Source organism: Protopterus annectens, chromosome 6.part0 (assembly GCF_019279795.1).
Source record: "Protopterus annectens isolate FY-2018-M chromosome 6.part0, PAN1.0, whole genome shotgun sequence".
NCBI classification, from domain to species: domain Eukaryota; kingdom Metazoa; phylum Chordata; order Ceratodontiformes; family Protopteridae; genus Protopterus; species Protopterus annectens.
Genome location: NC_056737.1, coordinates 270,038,041 through 270,062,038, shown reverse-complemented (window position 1 = coordinate 270,062,038; position 23,998 = coordinate 270,038,041). Strand labels below are relative to the sequence as shown.

The 23,998-nt window shown below is 43.4% G+C and overlaps 1 protein-coding gene across 1 annotated transcript in view; it reads left to right on the top strand.

Moving 5' to 3' along the window:
- The window catches only part of LOC122804259 (transmembrane protein 87A-like), a gene marked incomplete in the record, with an annotated part of 1,166,529 nt that overhangs the window by 648,330 nt on the left and 494,201 nt on the right, over nucleotides 1-23,998 (top strand). Inside the window, 2 exon segments of the mRNA XM_044074023.1 lie at nucleotides 6,351-6,412; nucleotides 15,992-16,175. Coding sequence (XP_043929958.1) covers nucleotides 6,351-6,412; nucleotides 15,992-16,175 — 246 coding nt within the window.

Here is a 23,998-nt window from a genome sequence, read left to right as displayed (position 1 = left end):
CTTAGGGAATTTTTGTTTTACCCCAGCATAGGCCTTTGGCTATACCTCCTGTTTTGGATGTGGTGGAAGATGTTTTACAGAGGCTTCTCTTAATCCTGATTCTTTGCCTCCTGCTCCTGTTAAACCGGATAGGTATTACAGGGTGCCTGAAGCTCATAAGTATCTTTTAAGAGTCCTAGGGCAGACCCAGAAACTGTTAGTCAGGGGCCTAAAGGTGTTAAGGCTTCTGTTGTCAAGAATCCGGTTCCTTCAGATAAAGAGGCCAGGGCCTTGGATAGATGGGGAAAGAAAGTTTATACTTCCTCCACTCTAGCTATGAGGGCTTTGAATTGCCAGTTTCACATGTTGAAATACCAAAACTATCTCCTTTCTCAATTGAAGTCTAAGGTTGATGCTCTGGCGGAAGGTATTGATTGTAAAGAGTTACAAGATTTAGTACATGTTTCTGAACAGGTGGGTAAGCATTCTTTGCAATGTGGTTTTGATGCTGTACAGGCCTCGTCTAGGGTGGCTGCCACTGGGTCAGTTCTTCGCAGGCACGCCTGGCTGAGGGATCAGAATTTATCTGACCATGTTAAAACAAGGATTTTAGATGCTCCTTTACAATCTGATGTGTTGTTTGGTTCTCCTGTTGAGACAGTCTTAAAGAAAATGGAAGACAAGGCTAAGTCTATGCAGACTGTTAAAGATTTTTTGCAAGTTCAGCCTCCAAAGTTTAGTTGAAATTGGCCTACTAAGGGGTGGACCTATCCTTCTTATGATTCCCAGTCTAGGGGTAGATCTAGACGTGGTAGGGGCAGAGCTCAGGGCTCTTTCAGGCCTAGAACAGGGAGTTCTCCTGCACAGTCTTCGGGTGAGGGCAGGGGTCAGTCCTTTCGTAAACAGACCGAATGACCTACCTTTTCAGCTGCCAGAACCTGCTCGTCTGGCAGCACCTTTGGGAGGAAGGTTGGCACTTTTCAAAGAAAATTGGAGTTTAATTACCCAAGACAGATGGGTATTGGATATCATTTACCACGGTTACAGGTTTTATTTTCATACCTTGCCTCCTTTCAAAGGCATGCCAGACGTTCCTCCTCAACAAAGAATAGAGGCTCACAAGCAAATTTCTCTGTTACTCCAAATAGGGGCCATACAGCCGGTCCCTATGCCAGAAGTGGGCCTAGGATTTTATTCTCGCCTGTTCCTAGTACCAAAGAAAGGGAACACGTGGAGGCCAATTTTGGACTTATCTATCCTCAACACTTATCTGGACATTCCCAAGTTCAAAATGTTGACGTTACAGCAGCTTTTACCTCTGCTGGGCAAAGATCATTGGATGGTAACCTTGGATCTCAAGGAGGCTTATCTTCATGTTCCTATCAGACTGAGTTGCAGGAAGTATCTGCGTTTTCGAGCTGGGACTTCTCATTATCAGTTCTCTGCATTGCCCTTTGGCTTGTCTACTGCGCCCAGAGTGTTCACGAAGGTTCTGGCTCCAGTGATAGCTTTCCTCAGGTTAAAAGGAATACAGACCTATCCTTATTTGGACGACTGCCTGATTCTGGCTCAAGGAAGGGACGGGCTTCTTCATCATTTGGATTATGTGATAGCAGTGCTAAGATGCCTGGGGTATTCTGTGAACGAAATAAAGTCCAGTCTAGTACCCTCTCAGGACATGTGCTTTCTGGGTGTGAGACTGAATACAGCATCCCAGATGGCCTTTTTGACCCCGGACAAACAAAAGAATCTTTCCCTTTACTTTCATCAGTTGTCTCATCAGTCCAGGCTGACTGCAAGGACAGTCCTTCAAGCCTTGGGGTTCATGGCATCTTGTATTCTGGTGCTTCCCAATGCCAAACTGCATATGAGGAAGCTACAATGGTATCTCAAAAATGTATGGACACAGCACTGCCAGGATTTGGACACTGTCATTCAAATAATACCTTGCATTCAAAAGGAATTGTTGTGGTGGGCTCAGGAATGTCACCTAAACAAGGGACTCTCTGTGACCCGGCCAGAGGCGAGTCAGATTCTAACGACAGATGCCTCAGACAAAGCTTGGGAGCTCATCTGAATGGAAAGTGGATACAAGACAAGTGGCCTGCCAGACTACAACATCTACATATCAACTTGAAAGAGATGTTAGCAGTCCAGTTTGCATTAATAGCTTTCAAGGATTTACTTCTTCCAGGGCAGGTGTTGATTCTAACAGACAACACAACTGTCATGTGGTACATCAACAAGCAAGGCGGAACACATTCTTATCCTCTATGCAGGCAAGCAATGATTTTGTGGGAGACTGCTCTCAGTTTACAGCTAAATCTTCAGGCAACGTTTCTGCCGGGAGCACAGAACTCCTTAGCAGATGTGTTGAGCAGACAAATTATGGATCCCCACGAGTGGAAATTGGATCCTCATGTATTTCAGAAATTGACAGTGTCATGGGGAACTCCAGACATAGATCTGTTCGCTTCTCCACTAAACCATCAGCTGCCAAAGTTTTGCACAAAAAGGTTTCATCCCACAGCTTGGAAAGTGGATGCTCTTTCCTTCATTTGGAGCAATCTTCATGTGTATGCCTTTCCGCCTCGGCCTCTCCTCCCAAAGGTACTACTAAAGGCCAGACAAGACAAGCCAAGGATGATTTTGATAGCTCCAGATTGGCCTCGACAGCATTGGTACCCATTACTGAGAAGCCTGGTACGGAAGCCTCCATGGCCTTTGCCTTCGATTCCACACCTGTTGTCTCAGGAGGACAGTCATTTGCTCAATGTCAAGCTTCACTCTCTGCACCTAACAGCCTGGCATATTCTGTTTTGAACCATAGTGGGCCTCCACTTCCACAGCAAGTTTTGAATGTTATTTTGGAAGCTAGAAGGCCTAGTACAAGGAAAGTGTACGCAGATAAATGGAAGAGATTTTTATTTTGGAGTGCAGCAAAGGATTTTGATGTTTCTGAGCCTAATTTAAGTGTGGCTCTTCAATATCTTACTGAGTTATTGGACAAAGGTTTGTCCTTCTCTTCTATTAAGGTTCATGCTGCAGCAATTTCGCTCACTATGATTGTGACCCACCATTGTTTTCTCATCCTTTGTTCAAGCAATTTCTTAGAGGGGCAAAGAATATAAGACCCCGAAGAGCTCCTACTCCTGCTTGGGATCTCAATTTTGTGTTGGAGAAACTCACTCTACAACCTTTTGAGCCTGCAGCTACTGCTGAATTAAAGTTTTGTCATGGAAGACTGCTTTTTGTTGACTATTACCTCTGCAAGAAGGGTTTCTGAGTTGCAGGCCCTTATGGCGGTTGAGCCTTTCTTAATTTTTCATAAGGATAGGGTATCTTTCGTACTAATCCTTCCTTTATGCCTAAAGTGGTTTCTAGTGTGGCTTTAAACCAAACTATTCATTTGCCTACTTTTTATGCAAATCCCCAAAATAAAGGGGAAAAGATTTTGCACACTTTAGATGTACACAGGCAGTTGCGATATTATTTGGACAGAACTAAAGGGTTCAGGCAGTCTCAGCAGTTATTTGTTTCTTTTGCTTTGAGTTCTCAGGGCAAGCCTGTGTCAAAACAAACTATTTCTAAGTGGATTGGGTTTTGCATTGCTTTCTGTTATTCCCATCATGGCAAGGAGATTCCAGCTGGGATTAGGCCTCATTCCACTAGGGCTACTGCCACTTCAACAGCTTTTTGAGGGGGGTGGCAACTAAGGATATTTTGGAGGCAGCTACTTGGAGTTCAGTGCATACTTTCTCTAGGCATTATCACCTTCCACTGTACTCTAAATCCAGGGCTGGTTTTGCCACTGCTGTTTTGCAGGGCATTTTGGCAGCTCCTGCTTCATTATAGTTTGGCCATCCTCCTTACCTCTGCTTTGGGATTCTACCCAAGTGTAAGGACTGCAGCAATGTGAGATGAAGAACATAGTACAGTTTTGTACCTACCATAAATGTAGATGTTCAAGATCCACATTGCTGCAGTCCAATTTACTCCCTCCTTCCCCTCTGTAGTTTGAGGCGGTTGTGTGGGTTGGGTTGTCAATATGAGGTATATTGTATATATTGTATATATTGTACATATTTTTAGTGTTAGGATGGTTGGTTGTTTGGTTGTTGTCTTTGGGTTTTGACCTTTATTTTTAGGGTCTTCTGACATCTGGGGCAAGAAAAGACTGAGGATATGATGTCGGTCATGCGCATTTGTACCCTGACGTCCTGATGTCAGTCAAATGCGCCTTGACCGACGTCAGCCTTATACTTTGATATTCGGGCCGACCGAGGACAGCGGACTACCCAAGTGTAAGGACTGCAGCAATGTGGATCTTCGAACATCTACATTTATGGTAGGTACAAAACTGTACTTTTTTAAAATCGCATTCCTGGTTCACATTACATCATTCTTTTCCTGGGTTCCCAGGCTAAAAGAAACTACATTCTTTAGTAAGCTCACACCAGGCCAGGAAGCAAAGCCGTTAAGGACATTTATGCATGCTTATTATGGCCATTAACTCTGGCCTTAAAACAATATCAAGAATTCCTTCATCTAGACCGGCCGGAGCCGTGTTTACATCAAAGGGTGACAACATGCTTAACTTGGTCAGCAGAGTGCACTGTTACATTTTTCTCAGTTCCACATGTAACACTATTTTTACCATTTAAGACGCATGCCTGTGGTTTACATTAATATTTACAGATGACAGACTTCTCTCTTCACCCGATCTTTACACCTTCAACCTATACAGATGTACTACTTTTGCCTTCTTGCATTCCTCAGTCATTTTATGCTCATTGCAATTATTTGAAGCTCTCCCTTGGAGTCCTTCTGCCTGTTAGTCAGTTTCCTGAAGAACCCTGGGTGGCAGCCTGGCTAGTCCTTCTTGAGATCACAGTTCAGTCTCAACTTCTCACTAACCTTTTGGTGTAGCTCCAAAGCTGTCCCAAGCATCTTAACCCATCCTTTACCTTGTGAAGACAGAGGAGTAGTTTCCATTAAGACTTCTCTGTATATGTCCTCTTAGATTCCTTTCTTAGCCTGGCCTGGTGTCTCTCTCCTTTACTGCCATCTTTTCTGTAATGTGATTGAGAAAAACCTTTATTCCCTTTTTACAACCTCCTCCTGCTATCTTCCTTTCATCTTGCACTTTTGTTACCCTCACTTCCTCTGTCACCCTTCTTGCCTCCGGTACTGCAGGATCCTTGTGAATCACTCCACAACATTGCTGTAGATACACTGGGCAGCATGGCCTGCACATAACATCTGATGCTGTAATGTGCACACAGATGGACTGGTGTGAATATACCATGTTTGTGCCATGCATGCTTACTGGACCATTTTCCTTTTGAAGTAAGAGTAGTGTAGGTCAGTGCTCATGCACATGGGACAAGAAAATGCATTTCACCATTTGATGTAGTATGCATTCCTTGATTACCTGCAGTACCTCCATTGTTTTTTCACACATATTGAATGCACTGTTGCTCAATTATTTTATGTATAGCTTTAGAGCTAGTTATCCTTATCTCATCTTGTCATTCCCTCACTCACTGCCTCTCATTCATCCTACTTTCTTCTTCACCTTGTCATCTCTCTCTTCTCTCCTCTGTACTTCTCTTCTTCCTGCATTCCTTTATCTCCATTTCTGTCTTCTCCACATGTTATCATTTCCTACAACTGTTCTCACTTGCTTCTTTTAATGTCTTCATACCTGTATAATATGCTGCTCTCACTGTAGTGTAATGTGTCTCAGTCATTATGGCTGCTTCTTACCCAATAAGGTCTGCTAAGCATAATTCCATTTTTACAGCCATGCTTTGACTTTGTAAACTCCTTAAATTAAGTGTTGTAGCACATTTTTGCATCTGTAAATATGTATATGTTTTATAGCATATACTTGTATCTGGAAATATGTTGTGTTCATTTCTGATGTGATCCTGTTCATCTGAGCTGTGCCTGCAGATGGTCCTTTGAGATCAGTGTACTGTCCTATAAACAAAGGTGTACTCCATCTTTTTTTGAGTCTCCTAGTCTAAGACTGCAGTTGATAATCCAAAGTTAAAATGTATGTAACTTTTGCATGTATACTAATAGGGATATGTAAGACTGTTTAAATGTTGAGAAGGTTGAGATGAGCGTTTGTGCTCTTTATCTTCCCTTTTCTAACAAAAGACTAAACTAATGTGGTGATTCATACGTTCCACAAAAATGCTACCTAAGCTGTTTGCAGATGTTGGCAAAGTTAAATATGTGTTTTGGAATAGGAGTTAATATTTATTATGTTGTGCAAAATGTGATTGTTGTGGCAACTGTTATCCCTTATATGTTTTCTTGTGGGAATTTTACTCAGGCTTGCACGTTTTTGTGTTTTGCAGTGCTTATCAGTGTACATGGACCATATGACTACATCTCACCTGTGGACTGGCCCCTCATGATTGTGAGTATAATTACTACAGAAGATGCTAAGTACTTACTTTTTTTTTAACTTTTGTAAACAGGTTTTCATCTTTAGATCTGCTATTTAAAAATGCACTGTAGTTATGCATTGTGTATAAGTGAATTATGTAGTGTAATGAATCCACAGTGTCCTGTCTAATGAAGGGAATGCTTTGAAAGATATTGTTACTGCTAATCCTCCAGAGAATAGTATTATAGCAGTAAGTTTGATAAATATATGACACAAACCAGAATCCAATGACTGATTTCTACAGTCTCATTTGGACAGTGGCATTTGTTTCAGTATTTCCTTGACATATGCACACTGAATGCATTTCTGGAGTTTGGGACTGCACTGATAGCATAGATGTATAAAGACTGACTATAGGCCAGATGACCTGAGGTAATTCAGTGATACGAGTGCTTGCTGGTGCTGGCAGGAAAGGATGGGTTTGCCTATCATTTGGGTGGGAGGGAGGAGTAGAACAGGATGTGCGCAGCCACAGTTCCTCTGAGTAGGGGTGTTGCAGTGGTCATTCTAATGGTGGGCTTATTCATCAAGCCACCACATGGTGTTATCCCTCAAGTGAACAAAAGTGCACATAAATAGTGGGAGGACATTGAAAGTCCTTATGGTAATGCAGATAGTCTGTGTTCCCTCCCATGGGTGGGTTTATAGTCTTAAAACTCCTAATGTTAAGTTGTCTATCTCGCCTTCATTCTTGCTGGATGGGTTTGGAGCCGATTCTCGGCTCCAACTCGGCCAATACTAAAGCTCGAGAGCTAATTCCACCGGCACGAGGCTCCCCTATATCCCACAATGCTAGGCAGTAACTACTTAGATCTCGTTTGCCGCTTAGCTGACGAGGTGCTTTTCTACCGGCTCTGGCAGGTTAGTGAAAAATTATTCTATTTTCACAATCTTTAGACCCCTATTACTTTCTTAGTATAACTTTTAGTTTTAATTATCTTTTCCTTGAATCGATTCACCTCTTTTGCCCATAATCCCTCCCTTTATTCCCTTTTAACTTTAGGCCTTAGGCCCCTTCCCCTACCTCTCCTAGTCCTTTAGTGTGACTGGAATTTTATATTTTCTTGAAGGCCTTTGTGTGTGTGTGTGTGTGTGTGTGTGTGTGTGTGTGTGTGTGTCTGTGCGAGTGTTTTTTATTACTTAGGCCTTTACTATGTCTAAGGACTCCAAGGTCTCAGGCTTCAAGAAGTGTGACTCATGCTGTCAGAAAATGTCTCTGACAGACGGTCACACTTCTTGTGTGTATTGCCTGGGACCGTTGCACCTGCAGGACTCATGTGCTGTGTGCCATGGTTTCAACCCTAGAGTCCTGCAGGAACACAAAAATAAATTGATTTTGCGTGGCTTATTAAAGCCTGAAGGCCCCCCGACCCAGTCTGTGTTGGGGAAGCCTCTAAGACTTCCAGACAGTCGGCTCCGGCTTCAGAGCCGTCCTCTGGAAGCATCAAAACTGCTTCGACATTGGCTCCAGCTGGAGCCGATGTTTCCAAGCCTCATACAATTACCTCTGCTCCGGCCGGAGCCGAGGCTGATAAGACTCAGTTGGCTCCGATACTTTTATCGGAGCAACCTTTAAGAAATAGATCTAGGTCTCCCTCCATCGGCTCCGTTCACTCGGCACCAGGATCCCCTCTTCTTTTGGAGCGGAGCCATAGATCGCATTCCTCACGGTCTTCCAGGCTATCTGACCACGATTTGCAAAGGGTAGTGAGTAGACTTCTCAAGTCCGAGGCGCTGGCCCAAATGCTTCATAGCCCGACTCATCAGTCAGTGGCTATTTCTGTCCCTCAATGTGTTCCTCCTCCGACTCCTTTGAGCTCGGAGCCAGGGCTCATCGGAGCCATGACTGTCGGTGCGTTGGATCCGATACCTTCCCTTTCGGCTCCGTCATCTGCTCCGATCTCCTCTTTGGAGGGATCTCGGTGCCGAGCTTCCCTCGTCGGCTCAGAGGGGGCGAGTGGCATCGGACCCTTGTCCGACCCCGCTCTCCCTCTCAGTGCTTCGGCGCTGGTGAGTTTGGCTCCGACATCGGCCTCAGAGCCATCCCTGTCAGTGCCGGGCGGGTCCTGGTCTCTTCGGAGCGGGGACCTCCGGCCTTGCCCGATAGGGGTGCCTTCGAGGTCATGCGGAACGTGCTAGAACCAGTGTCTGCCCCACAGTCGGCTCCGTCAGCCCCTCCATCATCAGTGCCTGCAGTGATTTCTACCCACACCCTTGCTTCAGACCGCAGAGAGCCAACACCTCAAGTTTCCCCATTGGGAATTTCATCCTCTTCTGAGGCCTCTCCTGACCCGGTAGGAGAACCCCCTAGGAAGAGGCAGTGCAAGAGGAAGCACATTGACTCCCCTGAGTCTATCACCTCTGACACTGACTTATAGGAATCTGAAGGTTCCCCTCGATCCCCCTCTGAGGATGTCTCCTTTGCTGACACCCTTGAGATCCTGAAACAGAGGGGGGAACTGGCCAGCCCTTAACCCTTCAGAGGATGAGTCAGTGTACCTTGAGGCGTTCGGCTCTCGCCCTTCTACCTCCTGGGTGTCCCCTCCCTTTGAACCCTTAAGGAAGTGGTGGCAAGGAAGGCCTGGACGGCTCCTGATTCAGTGGAACCCACCCTTAGAGATAAAGATTTTTTTATCTAAAGGCGTCCCCGTCGATGCCATGGTGGTGGCCGCAGCCACTAAGAAGGAGTTAGCCGATCCTTTGGTACCTGTCTATCCTCCTAATAAGGAATCTAGGACCATGGACAGGTACAGTAAGCGGATGTTCTCATCAGCGATCTTTTCAATGCGGTCGCTAAACTACTTCTGTCACTTCACTCGTCTCCAGAGAGATTTACTCAAGGATATGAGTGAAGAGGTAAAGGATCCAACAGCTGAGGGGTTCCAAGACGGAATGAACTCCCAGTTGGCAACCCTGAACTCCATCGTTAACTCCTCCATGCGGCTTATCTCATATGCTGCGGATGGGGCAAGTAGAGCCGCAGGCACAGGTGTTGCCCTACGACGTCACGCCTGGATGCGGCTGTGCAACTTTGCGGACCCTTTCAAGGCGTCCTTTACCAATTCCCCCTTTGATGGATCATCCTTGTTTGGTCCTCAGGTGAAGGACACATTGACTAGGTGCGAGGTGGAAGGTAAGACTCTGTGCCATGGGAGTCCGTTTTTCTACCCCTTCTAGGCCTTATCCCAAAGGTCAGAGGGGAGGAAAGATGTGGTTCCGCAAACAAACCCAGGGAGTCTCATCTGATGCACAAGGTCGATTCTCCTCTAGAGGCAGAGGGGGGAATAACGGTAGATGCCGCCCTAGAGGCAGAGGAGGTCCGCAAAACCAGGGTAGCAGAGAAACCTTCTCTGATAAACCCTTTCAGCATCCCTGAGGTGCTGCCCGGCTGTCCACCTTCGGAGGCAGTCGGGGGAAGATTATCCCTGTACCCAAAAGCCTGGCTTTCCCTTACACAAGACAAATGGGTACAGTCGATCATATCCGAGGGTTACAAAATTCCCTTTATTCACCTTCCATCCCAACCCAAAGGATCCCTTCCAGACGTTCCACCCAGTCTAAGGGAACAAGCAGCACTAGAAATTTCAAAGTGGCTATCAAAAAGAGCTATCCAATCAGTCCCAGCAGACCAACAAGGATCCGGAATCTACTCCAAATTCTTTTTGGTACCAAAAAAACAGGGGACTGGAGACCCATACTGGATCTCAGCAACTTAAACAAGTATGTCAGAAAAACAAAATTCCGGATGGTCACGCTACAGTCCATTCTACCCTTCTTGGGTCAGGACAATTGGATGTGCTCGATAGATCTTCAGGACGCGTACTACCATGTAAAGATGAACAGACGCTCCAGGAGATTTCTCCGCTTCAGGCTGTGAGCCAGACACTATCAATTCAGAGCCCTGCCCTTTGGTCTCACTACAGCCCCCCGAGTGTTTACCAAATGCATGGCAGTGGTCGTGGCTCACTTGAGACGTCAAGGATTCCAGGTGTTTCCATATTTAGACGACTGGCTCCTTACTGCCACTACCAGACATCAACTACTTCTATCCAGAGACTTCACTATCCAAACTTGCCAAGCTCTAGGCATTTCAATAAATTTCGAAAAATCTGCCTTATCGCCTTGTCAATCTATTATCTTTATAGGCGCCACATTAGACACACACAATCTTTCAGCCAGACTTACAGAGCAGAGTGTGTCAGACATCCGCAAACAAGTTTACCTTCTCTTACAATGCAACAAAGTCAAAGCCAGACTAGTTTTGAAGGTATTAGGACTCATAGCAGCAGCTATCCCCCTTCTCCCCTTAGCTCGCTTCCACATGAGGATCCTCCAATGGATGCTGTTTACTCAATGGTCCTTCCAACAGCTCCCGATGTCCCACACCATATTGTTAACTCAATCATGCAAGAATCAACTGTCTTGGTGGATCACATCACCTGAGGTTCTCCAAGGAAGACCCTTCACTCCCCCCCCCCCCAGTTGCCACGTTAACAACAGACACCTCCCTGATCGGGTGGGGGGGGGGCATTATCAGGGCAGGACAGTCCAGGGCACGTGGCAACGTTTTGAGTGCCACTTGCACATAAATGTCTTAGAGATGAGAGCAGTGCTTTTAGCGTTGCAAGCCCTTCACAACTCTCTTCCCACAGGGACTATTGCAATTCAGATGGACAACATGTCCGTAGTGTGGTACATCAACAAACAAGGCGGAACCAGATCATACCCCTTATGTCGAGAGGCACTCAGACTTTGGCAATGGGCAATCTCTTCTCAGCGTTTTCTGGTAGCAACGCACATTCCTGGGAAGACCAACGTGATTGCAGACAAGTTGAGCAGGGCAATTCTCATGCCCCACGAGTGGTCTCTGAAGAAATCAGTACTGGAAGAAGTGTTCCAACGATGGGGCCAGCCTTGCTGCGATCTTTTTGCCACTCCCCAAAACAGCAAGTGTCATGACTTCACTCTCTTCCCATTACCAGGCCATCCCACCAGAGACGCTCTAGTCCATGATTGGCCCCGGGGACTGTATGCCTTTCCCCCTTTTCCACTGATAACTCAACTAATTCAGAAAGCCATCGCCTTGAGAGTGACAATGATCCTCATTGTCCCTTACTGGCCTCGACAGATATGGTTTCTGTTCCTTCATAGTTACCTTTTGGAGCAGCCTTGGCATCTGGACCCAGTGCCAGATCTGTTGACCCACCATTCGGGCCAGCTGCACCAATCTCTTCATTCTCTCAACCTCACAGTGTGGTTTCTCCGATTCCGACCTTAGCCAGGCTTCCCTTAATATCTCTTCTACCCAGAAGATTTATAATAGCAAATGGAAACGCTTCTCCTTTTGGGCAACATCAAAAAATATAGATCCCTTCACTGCACCTTATCCAGTCTATTCTAGACTTTCTAGCAGAACTCTTTCATTTAGGCTCTTCTTCATCTACCATTAGAGTTCAGTTGGCTGCTATATCTAATTATCATGTAGGTGTCTCGGAGTCTAGCATCATGGCTCGCAAGCTCTGCAAAGCCTTTTTAAGGGGCGTTTTTCTTCTCAAACCTCCGATCAAAGATCCCCCGCCTTAGTGGGACTTGAACTTGGTTCTGGCATCCTTAATCCTTCCCCCTTTTGAACCAGCGGCATCATGTTCCCTGAAGTTGCTTTCATGGAAGACACTTTTTCTAGTAGCCATAATTTCAGCGAGAAGGATATCTGAACTCCATGCTCTGTGCAGTCGCCCTCCTTACTTAGTGTTTCACAAAGATAGGGTATCCCTCCGTACTAATCCATCCTTTTTACCTAAGGTTTCCTCTCAAACAAACCTAAACCAAGCGATTTATCTCCCCGTCTTTTTCGCTAACTATTCCAACAGGTCGGAACAAAAGCTACATTTTCTGGATGTTCACCGCCAACTTAGATATTATTTAGACAGGACTAAACAATTCAGGAAATCTGATCAGCTTTTTCTTTCATATGCGGAAGGGAAATTGGGCCTTCCAGTTACTAAAGTTTCCCTTTCTAGATGGCTCACCTCTACAATTACCTTAATCTATGAGATCAGACATCAAAAGCTACCTTCAAGACCTAGAGCTCATTCAACTAGGGCATTAGCTACATCCGTAGCTTTTCAGGACAGGCTGCCAATAGATTCCATTTGTGCAGCAGCCACTTGGGCTTCTCCTCATACCTTCATTTCACATTACAAATTGGACATGGTCTCCAGAAACTGTGCCAACTTTGGTTCCACTGTTCTCAAGAGTCTGTTCCGATAGGCTACCCAGGATAAGGTGCTAGGGACGCGGTCCCATCCAGCAAGAATGAAGGCGAGACAGACAACTTAACATTAAGAAGTTATGTACCTACCATAACGTTCCATGTTAGTTGTCTTCTTCTCGCCTTCTTTCTTGCGTCCCACCCTCCTTCCACCAAGCCTGGACAAGACCGATAGGAATTCATTTTGTGATCTTCCTCTGGAAGAGTTTCATTCCCACATGTTCTACCACCTCTATTTCCCCTTTTGTTAGGTCTGGGATACCTTACACACTCTGGTCTATATAGAGGTGGGTTACCCTTCTCCATACTATGGAGACTAGAATTGCTTCGTCTAGCTATCAAACGAGATCTGAGTAGTTACCGCCTAGCATTGTGGGATATAGGGGAGCCTCGAGCCGGTGGAATTAGCTCTCGTGCTTTAGTATTGGCCGAGTGCTCCGAACCCATCCAGCAAGAAAGAAGGCGAGAAGAAGACAACTAACACGGAACGTTATGGTAGGTACATAACTTCTTATTTTGCTTCCTCAGGCTTATCGGGCATCTCAGGATTTCAAGGATGCTTATCTCCATATTCCAGTCCATCCCCTTTTCAGGGAGTTTTTGCGTTTCTCTGTTGCTTCCTGGCAATTTCAGTTCTCTACTCTCCCGTTTGGCCTTTCTACTGCCGTATGGGTATCCACCAAATTCCTCACTACTGTGATTGCTTTTTGTAGGCTTCAGTGGATTCAAGTCTTTCCTTACTTGCATAACCTCCTGATTCAGGCATCCTCTCCAGAGATCCTGCTGCAAAATCTTCATTTTGCCATCCCTCTTCTTCAGAGCCTGGGATTCACAATAAACTTCAAAAAGTGTTTTCTAACTCCTAAGGATCACGTTTTTCTGGGTTGCAAAATTCAGACAATGCCTCTGCTGGCATCCCGGCCTCCTCCCATGGCTTAACTCTCATTTCCTTCCTTTAAACTTTTCTTCCTTTGGTCAACATTACAGCCAGAGATTTTGACAGCTCTGGGTTTCATGGCATCCACCATCCCTATGCTCCCTCTGGCCAAAATCCACATGAGAAAGTTTCAGTGGTTCCTGAAGTCAGTTTGTGTTCAACATGCTCTTCCTCTAGACCTTGTAGTTCCTCTTCTACCTTATCTCAAGAAGGAACTCTTGTGGTGGATCCAGCAGTTGTCCTTAAATCCATGGCTCACTTTTCATCCCCCTCTTCCCTCAAACTATTCACAGATGCTTCAGATGTAAGATATCAAAGAAATGAGAGCTCTTCTACTGGCTCTTAAAGCGTTTCATCCTGTTTTCTCCCCAGGACATCTCAAGGTATTTACAGACAATACCACAGTGATGTGGTATATAAACAAATGGGGGAACAAAATCTTACCTTCTTTGCCGGTTGGCTGTCCTGGGAGGGAGTCTGACAGAGCCATGGAGGGGGGGGGCATAAAGCTTTGAAAGTTCTGCCAACTGTCAGGCTCTTGAAGGCAGAAATCCAAAAAACAATTGACTGCAACACTGAGTACACTTGAGCAACTGTAATTGATTTTAAATTTCTCATACAAATGTACTTTGTTCTTCCTCCCCAAGCCTGTATTGGCATGTATGCTTCATCCTGTTTATCCTTCTGCTTTGCAACCTTCCCCCTTTTCTACATTTCTGTTAACTCCTTTTTGACCCCATTTGTATTCATCATTTACGTGTCCATGTATATGTAGACACCATACCACAGTAGTTTCCATTATTGTATATCTGTATGTTGCTGTGCACTGTTTTATCTGCCATAGAATGCATCAGCACACGCAGCAGTGTTTTTATATGTATTGCTGTTAACTGCTTTTTTTCAGTTGTACAGCAGTTTCTCTACTGTTTTGCTAGTACTGTTTGTCTGATGAAGGCAAGGCAACGTCCTTGCCGAAAGCGCTTACAATAAACAGTTTCATACGACTACTTTTTCGATCTTATTGGATTTTACTTATTGGAGTTATTGGATTTTTTGCCGGCTTTCATAGTTTCTGCTCGTGATTTTACAAAGTTTCTCTACTGATGTTTTGAAGTCTTGCTGAATTTATACACAGTGATAGACAAACATTGTAGATGGCGAGCTGTGCAGTTCTTTGCAGACCTTCCTCTGCGTGGATGTGTGTGTTTTTGCTTCACTGCTCTTCTGTATGATTGTGTGCAGAGCTAACTGCTCAGAAGCATTGAGTGCCCCATTTGGATTTGTAATTATTTAATTTGCTGCAAAATATAGTCATAAAATTCAGCAGGCATGAAATGCTGGTATGAATCCCACCCCCCAGTCTCAGGATGTAAAACTGTGAGCTGTGACTAATAGAAAATGGTATATCTAATTAGGTTTCATAGGCTAAGGCACATTCCTTTCTGAAATGTGAGATGTGAATTGTCAGAAATTGAGACCTTTCTGATCCAAGGCAGGGAAGTAAAGAAATTGAAAGGTACCGAGTGTTTAAGTGCTGAAATATGCCCAAGTGCTGCTACAGGGAAAAAAACACTGAAATGAGGTTTAACTGCATTGTAATGTGTTTTCCTTTAATATTGATGCAAGTAAGACTACTGCTTTCTTGATGTGTCTGCAGAAATGTAGCCTGTGTGAAGTGTGTGCTTCCTTAGAGACCAGAATCGTTTCACTTTCACTAAGGCTGTGCATATGGCTAGCAAATAACAGTCTTGTTTCTATAAGGTACTAAATGGTCTGACCAAAAGAAAACTGAATACCATTGCATGGAACTTCAGCCAGGCACATGTTTACACAACCAGAACACATGCATTGGTAGAGGCTCTAAAATAAGAAAAAAATGAAGGTTAGTTCTCTCTCTCAAAGACACATGGAATATACTTCACTCATTTTGGGCTTTGATAGTAATTCTCATTGCCCTGCACCATATTGTGATTTTATGCTAAGCTTGTATCCTTAAGGGAGCAGGTGTTTTCTGATATTCTGACTTTTATCACGTATCTTTGTGATCAAATGAAAGCCAGTATTTCATTTTCTCTTTCACTGGTGAAAGGTAATGACGCCTGGTTCAACTCTTCATCATCTGGCCAGTTCTGAAGTCATTTTAGTACATTCAAGGCCTCCTGGCCATCAGTATTCACAACATCTGTAACGTTTCTGCTGTGTGCTTTTTTCATCCATGATTTTGATAGCCTCATAGGATTACAGGTTACAGTCTGTTTGTTTAGATTGGTACATTACAAATTGCAGCAGTCTGTATTGTGCCTGATATTTAATGGCATCTTTGTTCTTTCTCTTGCCAAAGTTTTTCATGGTGATGTGCATCGTCTACGTCCTGTATGGATTCCTATGGTTGGTTTGGTGTGCATGTTACTGGAGAGATCTGCTTAGAATTCAGTTTTGGATTTTAGCCGTTATCTTGCTTGGGATGTTGGAGAAGGCAGTCTTCTATTCAGAATACCAGAGCATACGATATACAGGAGACTCAGGTATGTATTACAGGAGTATTTTTTACCAGAAAGCTATCAGTGGTGCCATTTATTTCAGCAGTACTTGAGTTCTAATGTAGAATCAAGAGACTTGTGTTTACAGTGAATACAAGTGTTTTATATTGGAAGTATAGGTTATAATGTGTACCATACTAAAACAGATGGTCATTATTAGTAGTGTCAAGATGAGTCCAAGGCAGGCAGTTCAACTAAAGGGCAGCATTGGTTTCCTTTTCCTTATAAACAAGTAAACTCCACAAACATTGGAACAGCTCATTTTCAAAACATAGCACAGACTGCAGAGTGAAACTGCTGTAATTTACCATATTTATGGCACAACAGACGTGGAGCACAGCTACAGAGGAAGCAAAAGTGGTAGTCTTGACAACCTCCTTGTATTTGTCATGCAGTATGTGGTATCTCTTCATTGAGTGTCTTTAGATGTACGAATGTAGATGCCTCCTTTTTTATTAAGGCAGTCTGCTAGCTGTTCCCTAGTAGCTGAACTTGGGATAAGGTGAGTTTATAGAGTTGAATGAGCACTTTCATTCTACTGATCTCCAGAAAAAGCCTTTTTTTCTGAAACAGGAGTGTGAAGTCCAGCCAGACCAGTAGCTATCTGAGCCATAAATTGTATGGACGACATTACATCTTTGGGTTATGAGTTCTGACCTCTGAGACGAGCAGTTTAAGGAGAGTGCATTATTCTCTGCAAGCATACTACTCATTTGGTTCTTTTTGACTTCCAAAAAAGTTGTTACAATTTTCTCTTTTTATCTATCTCGACAACTGTCCTCCTTGAGTGCCTCCATCAAGTCCCAGTTTGCGCTACATGGGAAAGGTTCATCTGTTTCAAGGGATTGAAATTTTAAAGCTTCTTTTGTTGAGTGGATTTTTGAACAGTTTTATTTGTTTCATGAATAAATATGATTTTAAGCGGTTCCAGTGTTTGTCTGCCTGGGATGACATGATCGACAGACCACGATGCTTTGCCAGAGATGGCCTGCACCTGTCGCCCTTGGGATTATGGATACTGGCTAAGGCTCTTGCCACCCCTATAGTGCCTTTTTTAGGCAGGGTTCAAATGACAAATTCACCACCGTAAGAGGTACAAGCAAGCAAAATCTGAGGATAATGCTACTCAGTGCTAGAAGTCTAAACCTCAAAATGCACTCACTCAAGGCACTCCTTAAAATGGAGAACATCGACATATGTGCAGTGACAGAGACCTGGTTCAAAGCTCCAGAGAGCACCCCTGCATTACCAGGCTATAATTCATACCACACCTTTTGGCCACCTAACCCGGATCGAAGCACTAAAGGCGGAGGTGTGTCCGTATTCATTAAGGATATCCACACCTCCAGGCTAGTTGCACAGCATAATGCATCCAAGATTATCTAAGTGCAACTAACTCTGGGCAAGACCGCAGTCCAAATTGTAGCTTGCTACAGACCCCCCACCATGCCCCAGGATTCCCACTTCTCATTTCTTGATACACTGGAAAATATTAGAGTATAACCCAACACCCTAATAATGGGTGATTTCAACTACCCCACCATTAACTGGGAAAACTGCTCATGTACCAACTCTTTTGCTCAACGTTTTCTGGAATTCATAAATTACAGTGCCTTGGATTAACTTGTTCACACCCCCACCAGGGGCAGCAATATCCTAGACCTGGTCATTACCAACATGGGCGACCGGTGTTCCACACTAGAGGTCAATTCCTATTTGGTCAGATCCGACCACAAGCTAATCACCCTAGACATCCACATCCTGCCCCCATCCCCCATTAGGGAAACCACTGTAAACAACTTCTTAAGATAGAAGTGGCAAACTTCATGACACCCATGCAGATGGACAATAGAGGTACAACGACTGAATCCTACACAAATGCACTTTATAAGCACCTACACGAGTGCATGGATCATGCTGTCCCTAACAGAACCAAGATGCTATCCTCAAAAAATAGGAAGCCAATCTGGTGGTCCTCTGCCATAAACTCTACAACAGAAGAAAGAAACTGTTGCAAAAAAAGAGTAAAATCCCATGACTGGAGGAGCTCCCTGGTCAGCCTCAGTAAGAAGCTGAGATCCCTCATAAAATCCTCCAAAACTAATTACGAAAACAAAATTGCCACTGACTCTAAAGACATCCACAAAGCATTCTATAGCTATGTCAAGAATCTCAGTGGCAACACTCAGATCTGCTCTGCATTACAACACAATGGCACTAAATATACAGAACCAACTGATACTACCAACATCCTGGCAGATAGGTTCACTGCTAACTTTACCCCCTTTCACCCCCTAGAGGGTCCATCTCTATACCGGAAGAATGCAAAGTTCCTGTAATCACGGCTGCACAGGTAAAAAAAAAAAAAAAAACTCTCCAAAGCCAAGAACACAGCATCCATGGGATCTGACAATATCCCAGGCTGTTTTCTACATGAGCTGCAGAACGAACTGGCACCCCACCTAAGTACCATGTTCAATCATAGCCTCACCTCAGGCTTTGTGCCCAATGAATGGCACACTGCGATGGTTATCCCAGTCCACAAAGGGGGAGCCATGATGGACCCCAGAAACTACCGCCCCATTAGCCTGATGAGCCTGGTCTGCAAGGCCATGGAACGTATCATCATGGAACTCATAAACAAAGACATTGGTAATCTCCAAACTCTGGATCCCACCCAGTTCAGGTTTGTGAAATGCAGATCATGTCTCCTAAACCTGATAGACTTCTTTAAAAGTCACCAAAGTCATAGATGAGGGTAAGGTGGTTCACACAGCCTATCTAGATCTTGCGAAGGCTTTCGATACCAGATCCCACTCTGCAATTATAGATGAACTCACTAAACTAGGTATAAATCCCTATGACACAAGACGGGTTGCCAACTGGCTCACGGACAGAACCCACACTGTGAAAGTAGCAGACTCCAAATCCAACTTCAGACCAGTGACAAGTGGAGTACCACAGGGTTTAGTCCTGGGTCCTCTCCTGTCTGGTATCTACTTCTCTGAAGTACAGGCTAACACAGAAGGTCTTTGACTAACTAAGTTTGCAGATGACTGCAAACTGAGAGCCATAATCAAAACTCCTAACGATGTGGACATCCTACAAAAGGGCCTCACTGAGACAGATGCCTGGTGTCAAAGCCATGGCCTGAAGCTCACTGCCAAAAAATGCATTGTCATCCCCTTTGGAAAAAAAACTCTGTACCCATGAACTACCACATGGGTGGTAGTCTACTTAACACCAAAAGTGTGATGAGACTTTGGGACACTGGTGGACAGTAGTTTCTCCTTTGATAATCATATCACCACAGTGGTCAGGAAATCCTTCTACATGGCACACCTCATCACAAAAGGTTTCTCATCCAAAAAAAAAGAGGTCATTGTTCCCCTCTACTCATCACTCATTAGACCCATTATAGAATACAGCACCCCTTTTGGTATGTACCTCACAAGACATCTACAACAACTGGCGAGGCCACAGAAATACCTCACAAAGAGGATTACTGGCCTCAAACAGATGCCCTATGCAGACAGTCTCAAAAAACTTCAGCTTTATTCCATCGCATATCGCCTACTCAGAGGCGATCTCTGCCTAACTTACAAAGCTATGTCAAACCCAGAGCTGTTGGACATGCTCCACTTAAAGGAATCCCAATCCCTCCGAGCTACACGCTGTAGGGACCTAAACCTTGTCACCACAATAAACCGAACATGCTGGAGGGGATAGATTCCTGTCCCAGAGACTTCCCATACTGTGGAACAGATTACCTATTTATGTCAAACAGAGCTCCTCATTAGCACTCTTCAAGAAAAATCTTGATGATTGGATGGGCAATAGGAAATTCACCCTGAGGATCACTTTGGTGGCTCTGCTCGACAGGGGTCTAGGAAAATCATTTTCTTGGGTGGTGAAAGCCAAGGTACCTTTTTGGCTAGGCTTATATAGGCCCTAGGGCCAATAGCCTAGTACCTACCTATGAACCTATGACATCTGTACTGGATGTCAGACAAGAGGTGTTTTTGGCCTAAGTCTGTCTCAGTGGAATACAGAACATCTTGTTCAACTATCCTTTGAAGGTTCCAGTATAACTGTAGCAGGATAGCTCCCTTAGTGGTGGTGAAGTCCAGTTCCACGTAGCGAAAATGGTCATGCTCCTCACAACCAATGTAAAAGTAACCTTTTAGGTAGGGAGTAAATGTGATATGGCAAATCTTTGTGAGCTACCATACTATCTACATGACAAATAAGTACTACAGAAACTTTACTGACCTGTCTTCCAGCCAGTAGAATACAACACGGTCTTCCCATGAGATTCTCCCAACTAACTTAAAGTTATGAATGAGGAAGTCAAAGCTAGAATCAGAGGGACTGCAGTCAACTGGCACAGATTGTCAGGGGTGTAGTGTATGACAGAAGAATGCCAAAGAAGCTAAAAAGTAAGGTATACAAAACAGTGGTGTGACCAGTACTACTGTATTGTATTAGATACCTGGGCAGTAAAGGCAGAGAGTTGAGGAAGGTAGAGGTGATGGAGATGAAGTGCCTGAGATGAGCCGTAGGATGCACAGTGTGGGGCAGACAGAATGAGGACATAAAAGCAGAAGCCAGAGTAGCTCCAGTTGCAGAAAAGTTCAAAGAGAATAAGTTATGGTGATTCAGACACATGTACAGAAAAGCAGAATACAATCTGGTGAAGATTTGGGACAGAGAGAAGGCAAGATGAAACAAGGGTGTCCAGCAATGAGGCAGATGGATTGTTTGAGAGAAGACTTGCGACAGTCAGGCATAAGTGTTGAAGAAGGCAGGGAGTGGCACTGAATAAAGGATTGTGGTAGGTGACCCCATGTAGAAAATGGGGAAAAGGGAAGTTTATGAAGATGATTTTGCCTTGTTATAGCAGTAGAGTGGTGTGTCACCCAGCCAGTAAATGCACTCTGAGTTTCCACAGTAAACCTAGACATCTCATCACAGGTGGAAGAAGATAGAGTATAAGAAAGTTCTATACCTTACAGTAAAGCAGACTTAATATCCATATAATGAACTTTCCACTGTTTTGACAGATTACAGCCAGAAAGGGATGAAGAGACTGCACATTTAGGTCATTTATTTTGAAGCTCTTTCCTGCAAAGTTTATCAAACTTTATGGTCACCAAGCCATGCTTTGGTAGCATTCGTTTGGCTGTCACTTAGGGAGTCAACACCCACCCAGGAGAGATGCATTTAAGCCAACATTTTAACTCCCTCAAAGGCCTAATTATTTCTATGGTTAGGTATCTTATTATTTTTAGCTGATGTAGTGTCAAGACTGTATTATGTTCCACATAGGAATCAAAGGCTTTGTCTGGTCAGTTCCTGGAAATTTTTGTGAAGCTGTAATTGATCAGTTCCTGGTTCATTGTGAAGATCAAACAAGAAAATAGTCCAAATTATTTAGACTGCAGTGATATCGCAACTGACCCTTTTGTACCAGTAATGTCCACTGGACCTAAAAGTTACACTCTGCTACATTCCACCCATTCTATTACTTTAGCTTTTCTAGCCTGTCTTGAGATTTCATTTGTATGCAGCACAGTGTAATCCCTGCCCTCAAACTGTGCAGTTTGCCCTTTGTTTATACTGAGACTGAAGAACATGGGGTTCAACAGTCTCAGTAAGTCACTTTGGTATTTTAGAATTTTCTGTCTCGTCTTCATTTTCCTCATTTGATTTGCTTAGTATCCTTATCAACCCTGTTTTTCCCATTTTCTACATGGGGTTGGGGTGGCGTGTCAACTTTCGCCATCTTTCTTCAGTACTCCTATCCTACCTTTTTTGACATTCATGCACACTGTCGCAGGTGTTCTCTCATGCAATCCATTCACCGCCGTGCTGGGAGCCCTTCTATCCTCTTTTCTCTTTGTCTGTCCCAAATCTCCACCAGATTGTCTTCTGCTTTTCTGCATGTGTCTGAACCACTTTAATCTGTTCTGTTTGACTTTTTCCTGCAATTGGAGCTACTTTGGCTTTTGAAAACACAAGAATGCTACACCGAGGCACGGAATAATTCCCCAAAAGTTTATTATTGTTGGCACTTTCATCTTGAGCAGTGACGAGACTTCTTCAGACAAAGGTAATACACAAATGAACAGTTTTTAAATCCACACAGGACATGACATCATCAACCAATTAAACGTTTTAAAGAGACATGTTATTACCAAACCTTACAAAACCTGCAACCATAAAAAAAATAATATTGCATAAAAAAACCTTAAAAAAGACAGCAAACATTTTTATATCCCAATTGTAAAAATACGTTTGGATCCACAAAAAAACACGTATGTAAAAAACAGCAACTCCAAATGCCAACGCTGCCTCACACAGTAGAATTCAGCACAGTACCAGGCAATAGAGTCTCCAAACCATGTATAAAACAAATAATTTATTGTAACAGATAGTTAAGCGCTTTCACTCGTCGTAGCGAGCTTCATCAGAACAGTTAATTAGTTAGGAAGCTCTCCATTTAAATACCGGATTTGGCGCCAAAAAGCGCAAATCTTAAAGTTATAGCAACTAACTTAAAACAAATAAAAAGTAAAAAATGTATTAAAAAACATTTGTTAAAATATTTTGCAAATCATTATCCATTTAATAAGAGAAGTGGTTTAATAGAAAAATAATCATTAATCCCTGGAGGTGTAGTGGCATCTGTCAAAACCTGCCACCATAGTTCCCTATATGCTAAATAATTCTTAGTATTCCCACCTCTAGGATTGCTTTTTACCATCTCTAAGATGGCAAATTTAAATGTATGATCCTTACCATTTTCAAGGATATGCTTAAACGAGGCATTTTTGGTATCCCTCCTTTTAATAAAATACAAATGTGAATATATCCTTTGCCTAAATTGTCTTTCGGTCTTACCGATATAATAAGAAGAACAGACCGAACACAATGCTATATATACTAGCATACTAGATCTGCAATTCCCCTTAGAAAACTGTAATTTGGTCTTATTAATGTTGTTCAATGTTACACTACTAACCTCACAAATAGAGGAACATTGGTGGTAAGCCCCACACCTTGTGGTGTTTGCCAAGCTCCTGTCCTTTTCCTTTTTTGCCTCTTCTAATATACTTTTTAAATTCTTTCCCATTTTGTTAACAAATTGTGGTCTACAACCCACAATGTTAGCTATGTCCTGTGCATCTGTTAATATGTGCCAATTTTTTTTGACCCATAATATCTTTGATAACATGGCTAAATGGTCCATATTCAATAATACATGCTCTTTTGTGGTTTTTATTCTCTATTATGTAAGTGTTAATCTCACTTACTTGTTTGGTAGTAACCATAGCCATATTATTAACTGGGTTATGGTTGTTATTTAACCCAAGTAATGGTATATATTTTATCCCCCACTGACTGACAACATATGTAGTTACGTCCTTCATTAAATCTACATCATATCCCCTGTCACTAAAAAGGGCAGTGATATGTTCAATCTCATCAATCATGTCAGCATATTTAGAAGTCATTCTAATAGCCCTAATACATTGGCCCTTAAAAATATTTCTTTTCATTCTTGCTGGATGGTAACTATTAAAATCTAAGTATGAATTAGTAAATGTAGCCTTCCTATGTATGGTAGATTTAAAACTATTGTTCTCAATAGAAATAAAGGTGTCTAAATAAGGCACACCATTACTACTGAAAACGGAAGTAAATTTTAGGAAGTCACTACTAGCATTCAAATAAGCAATAAAAGCCAAGTATGAAATGCTGTCCCCGTTCCATAAAATATAGATGTCATCCAAAAAGCGGGAATA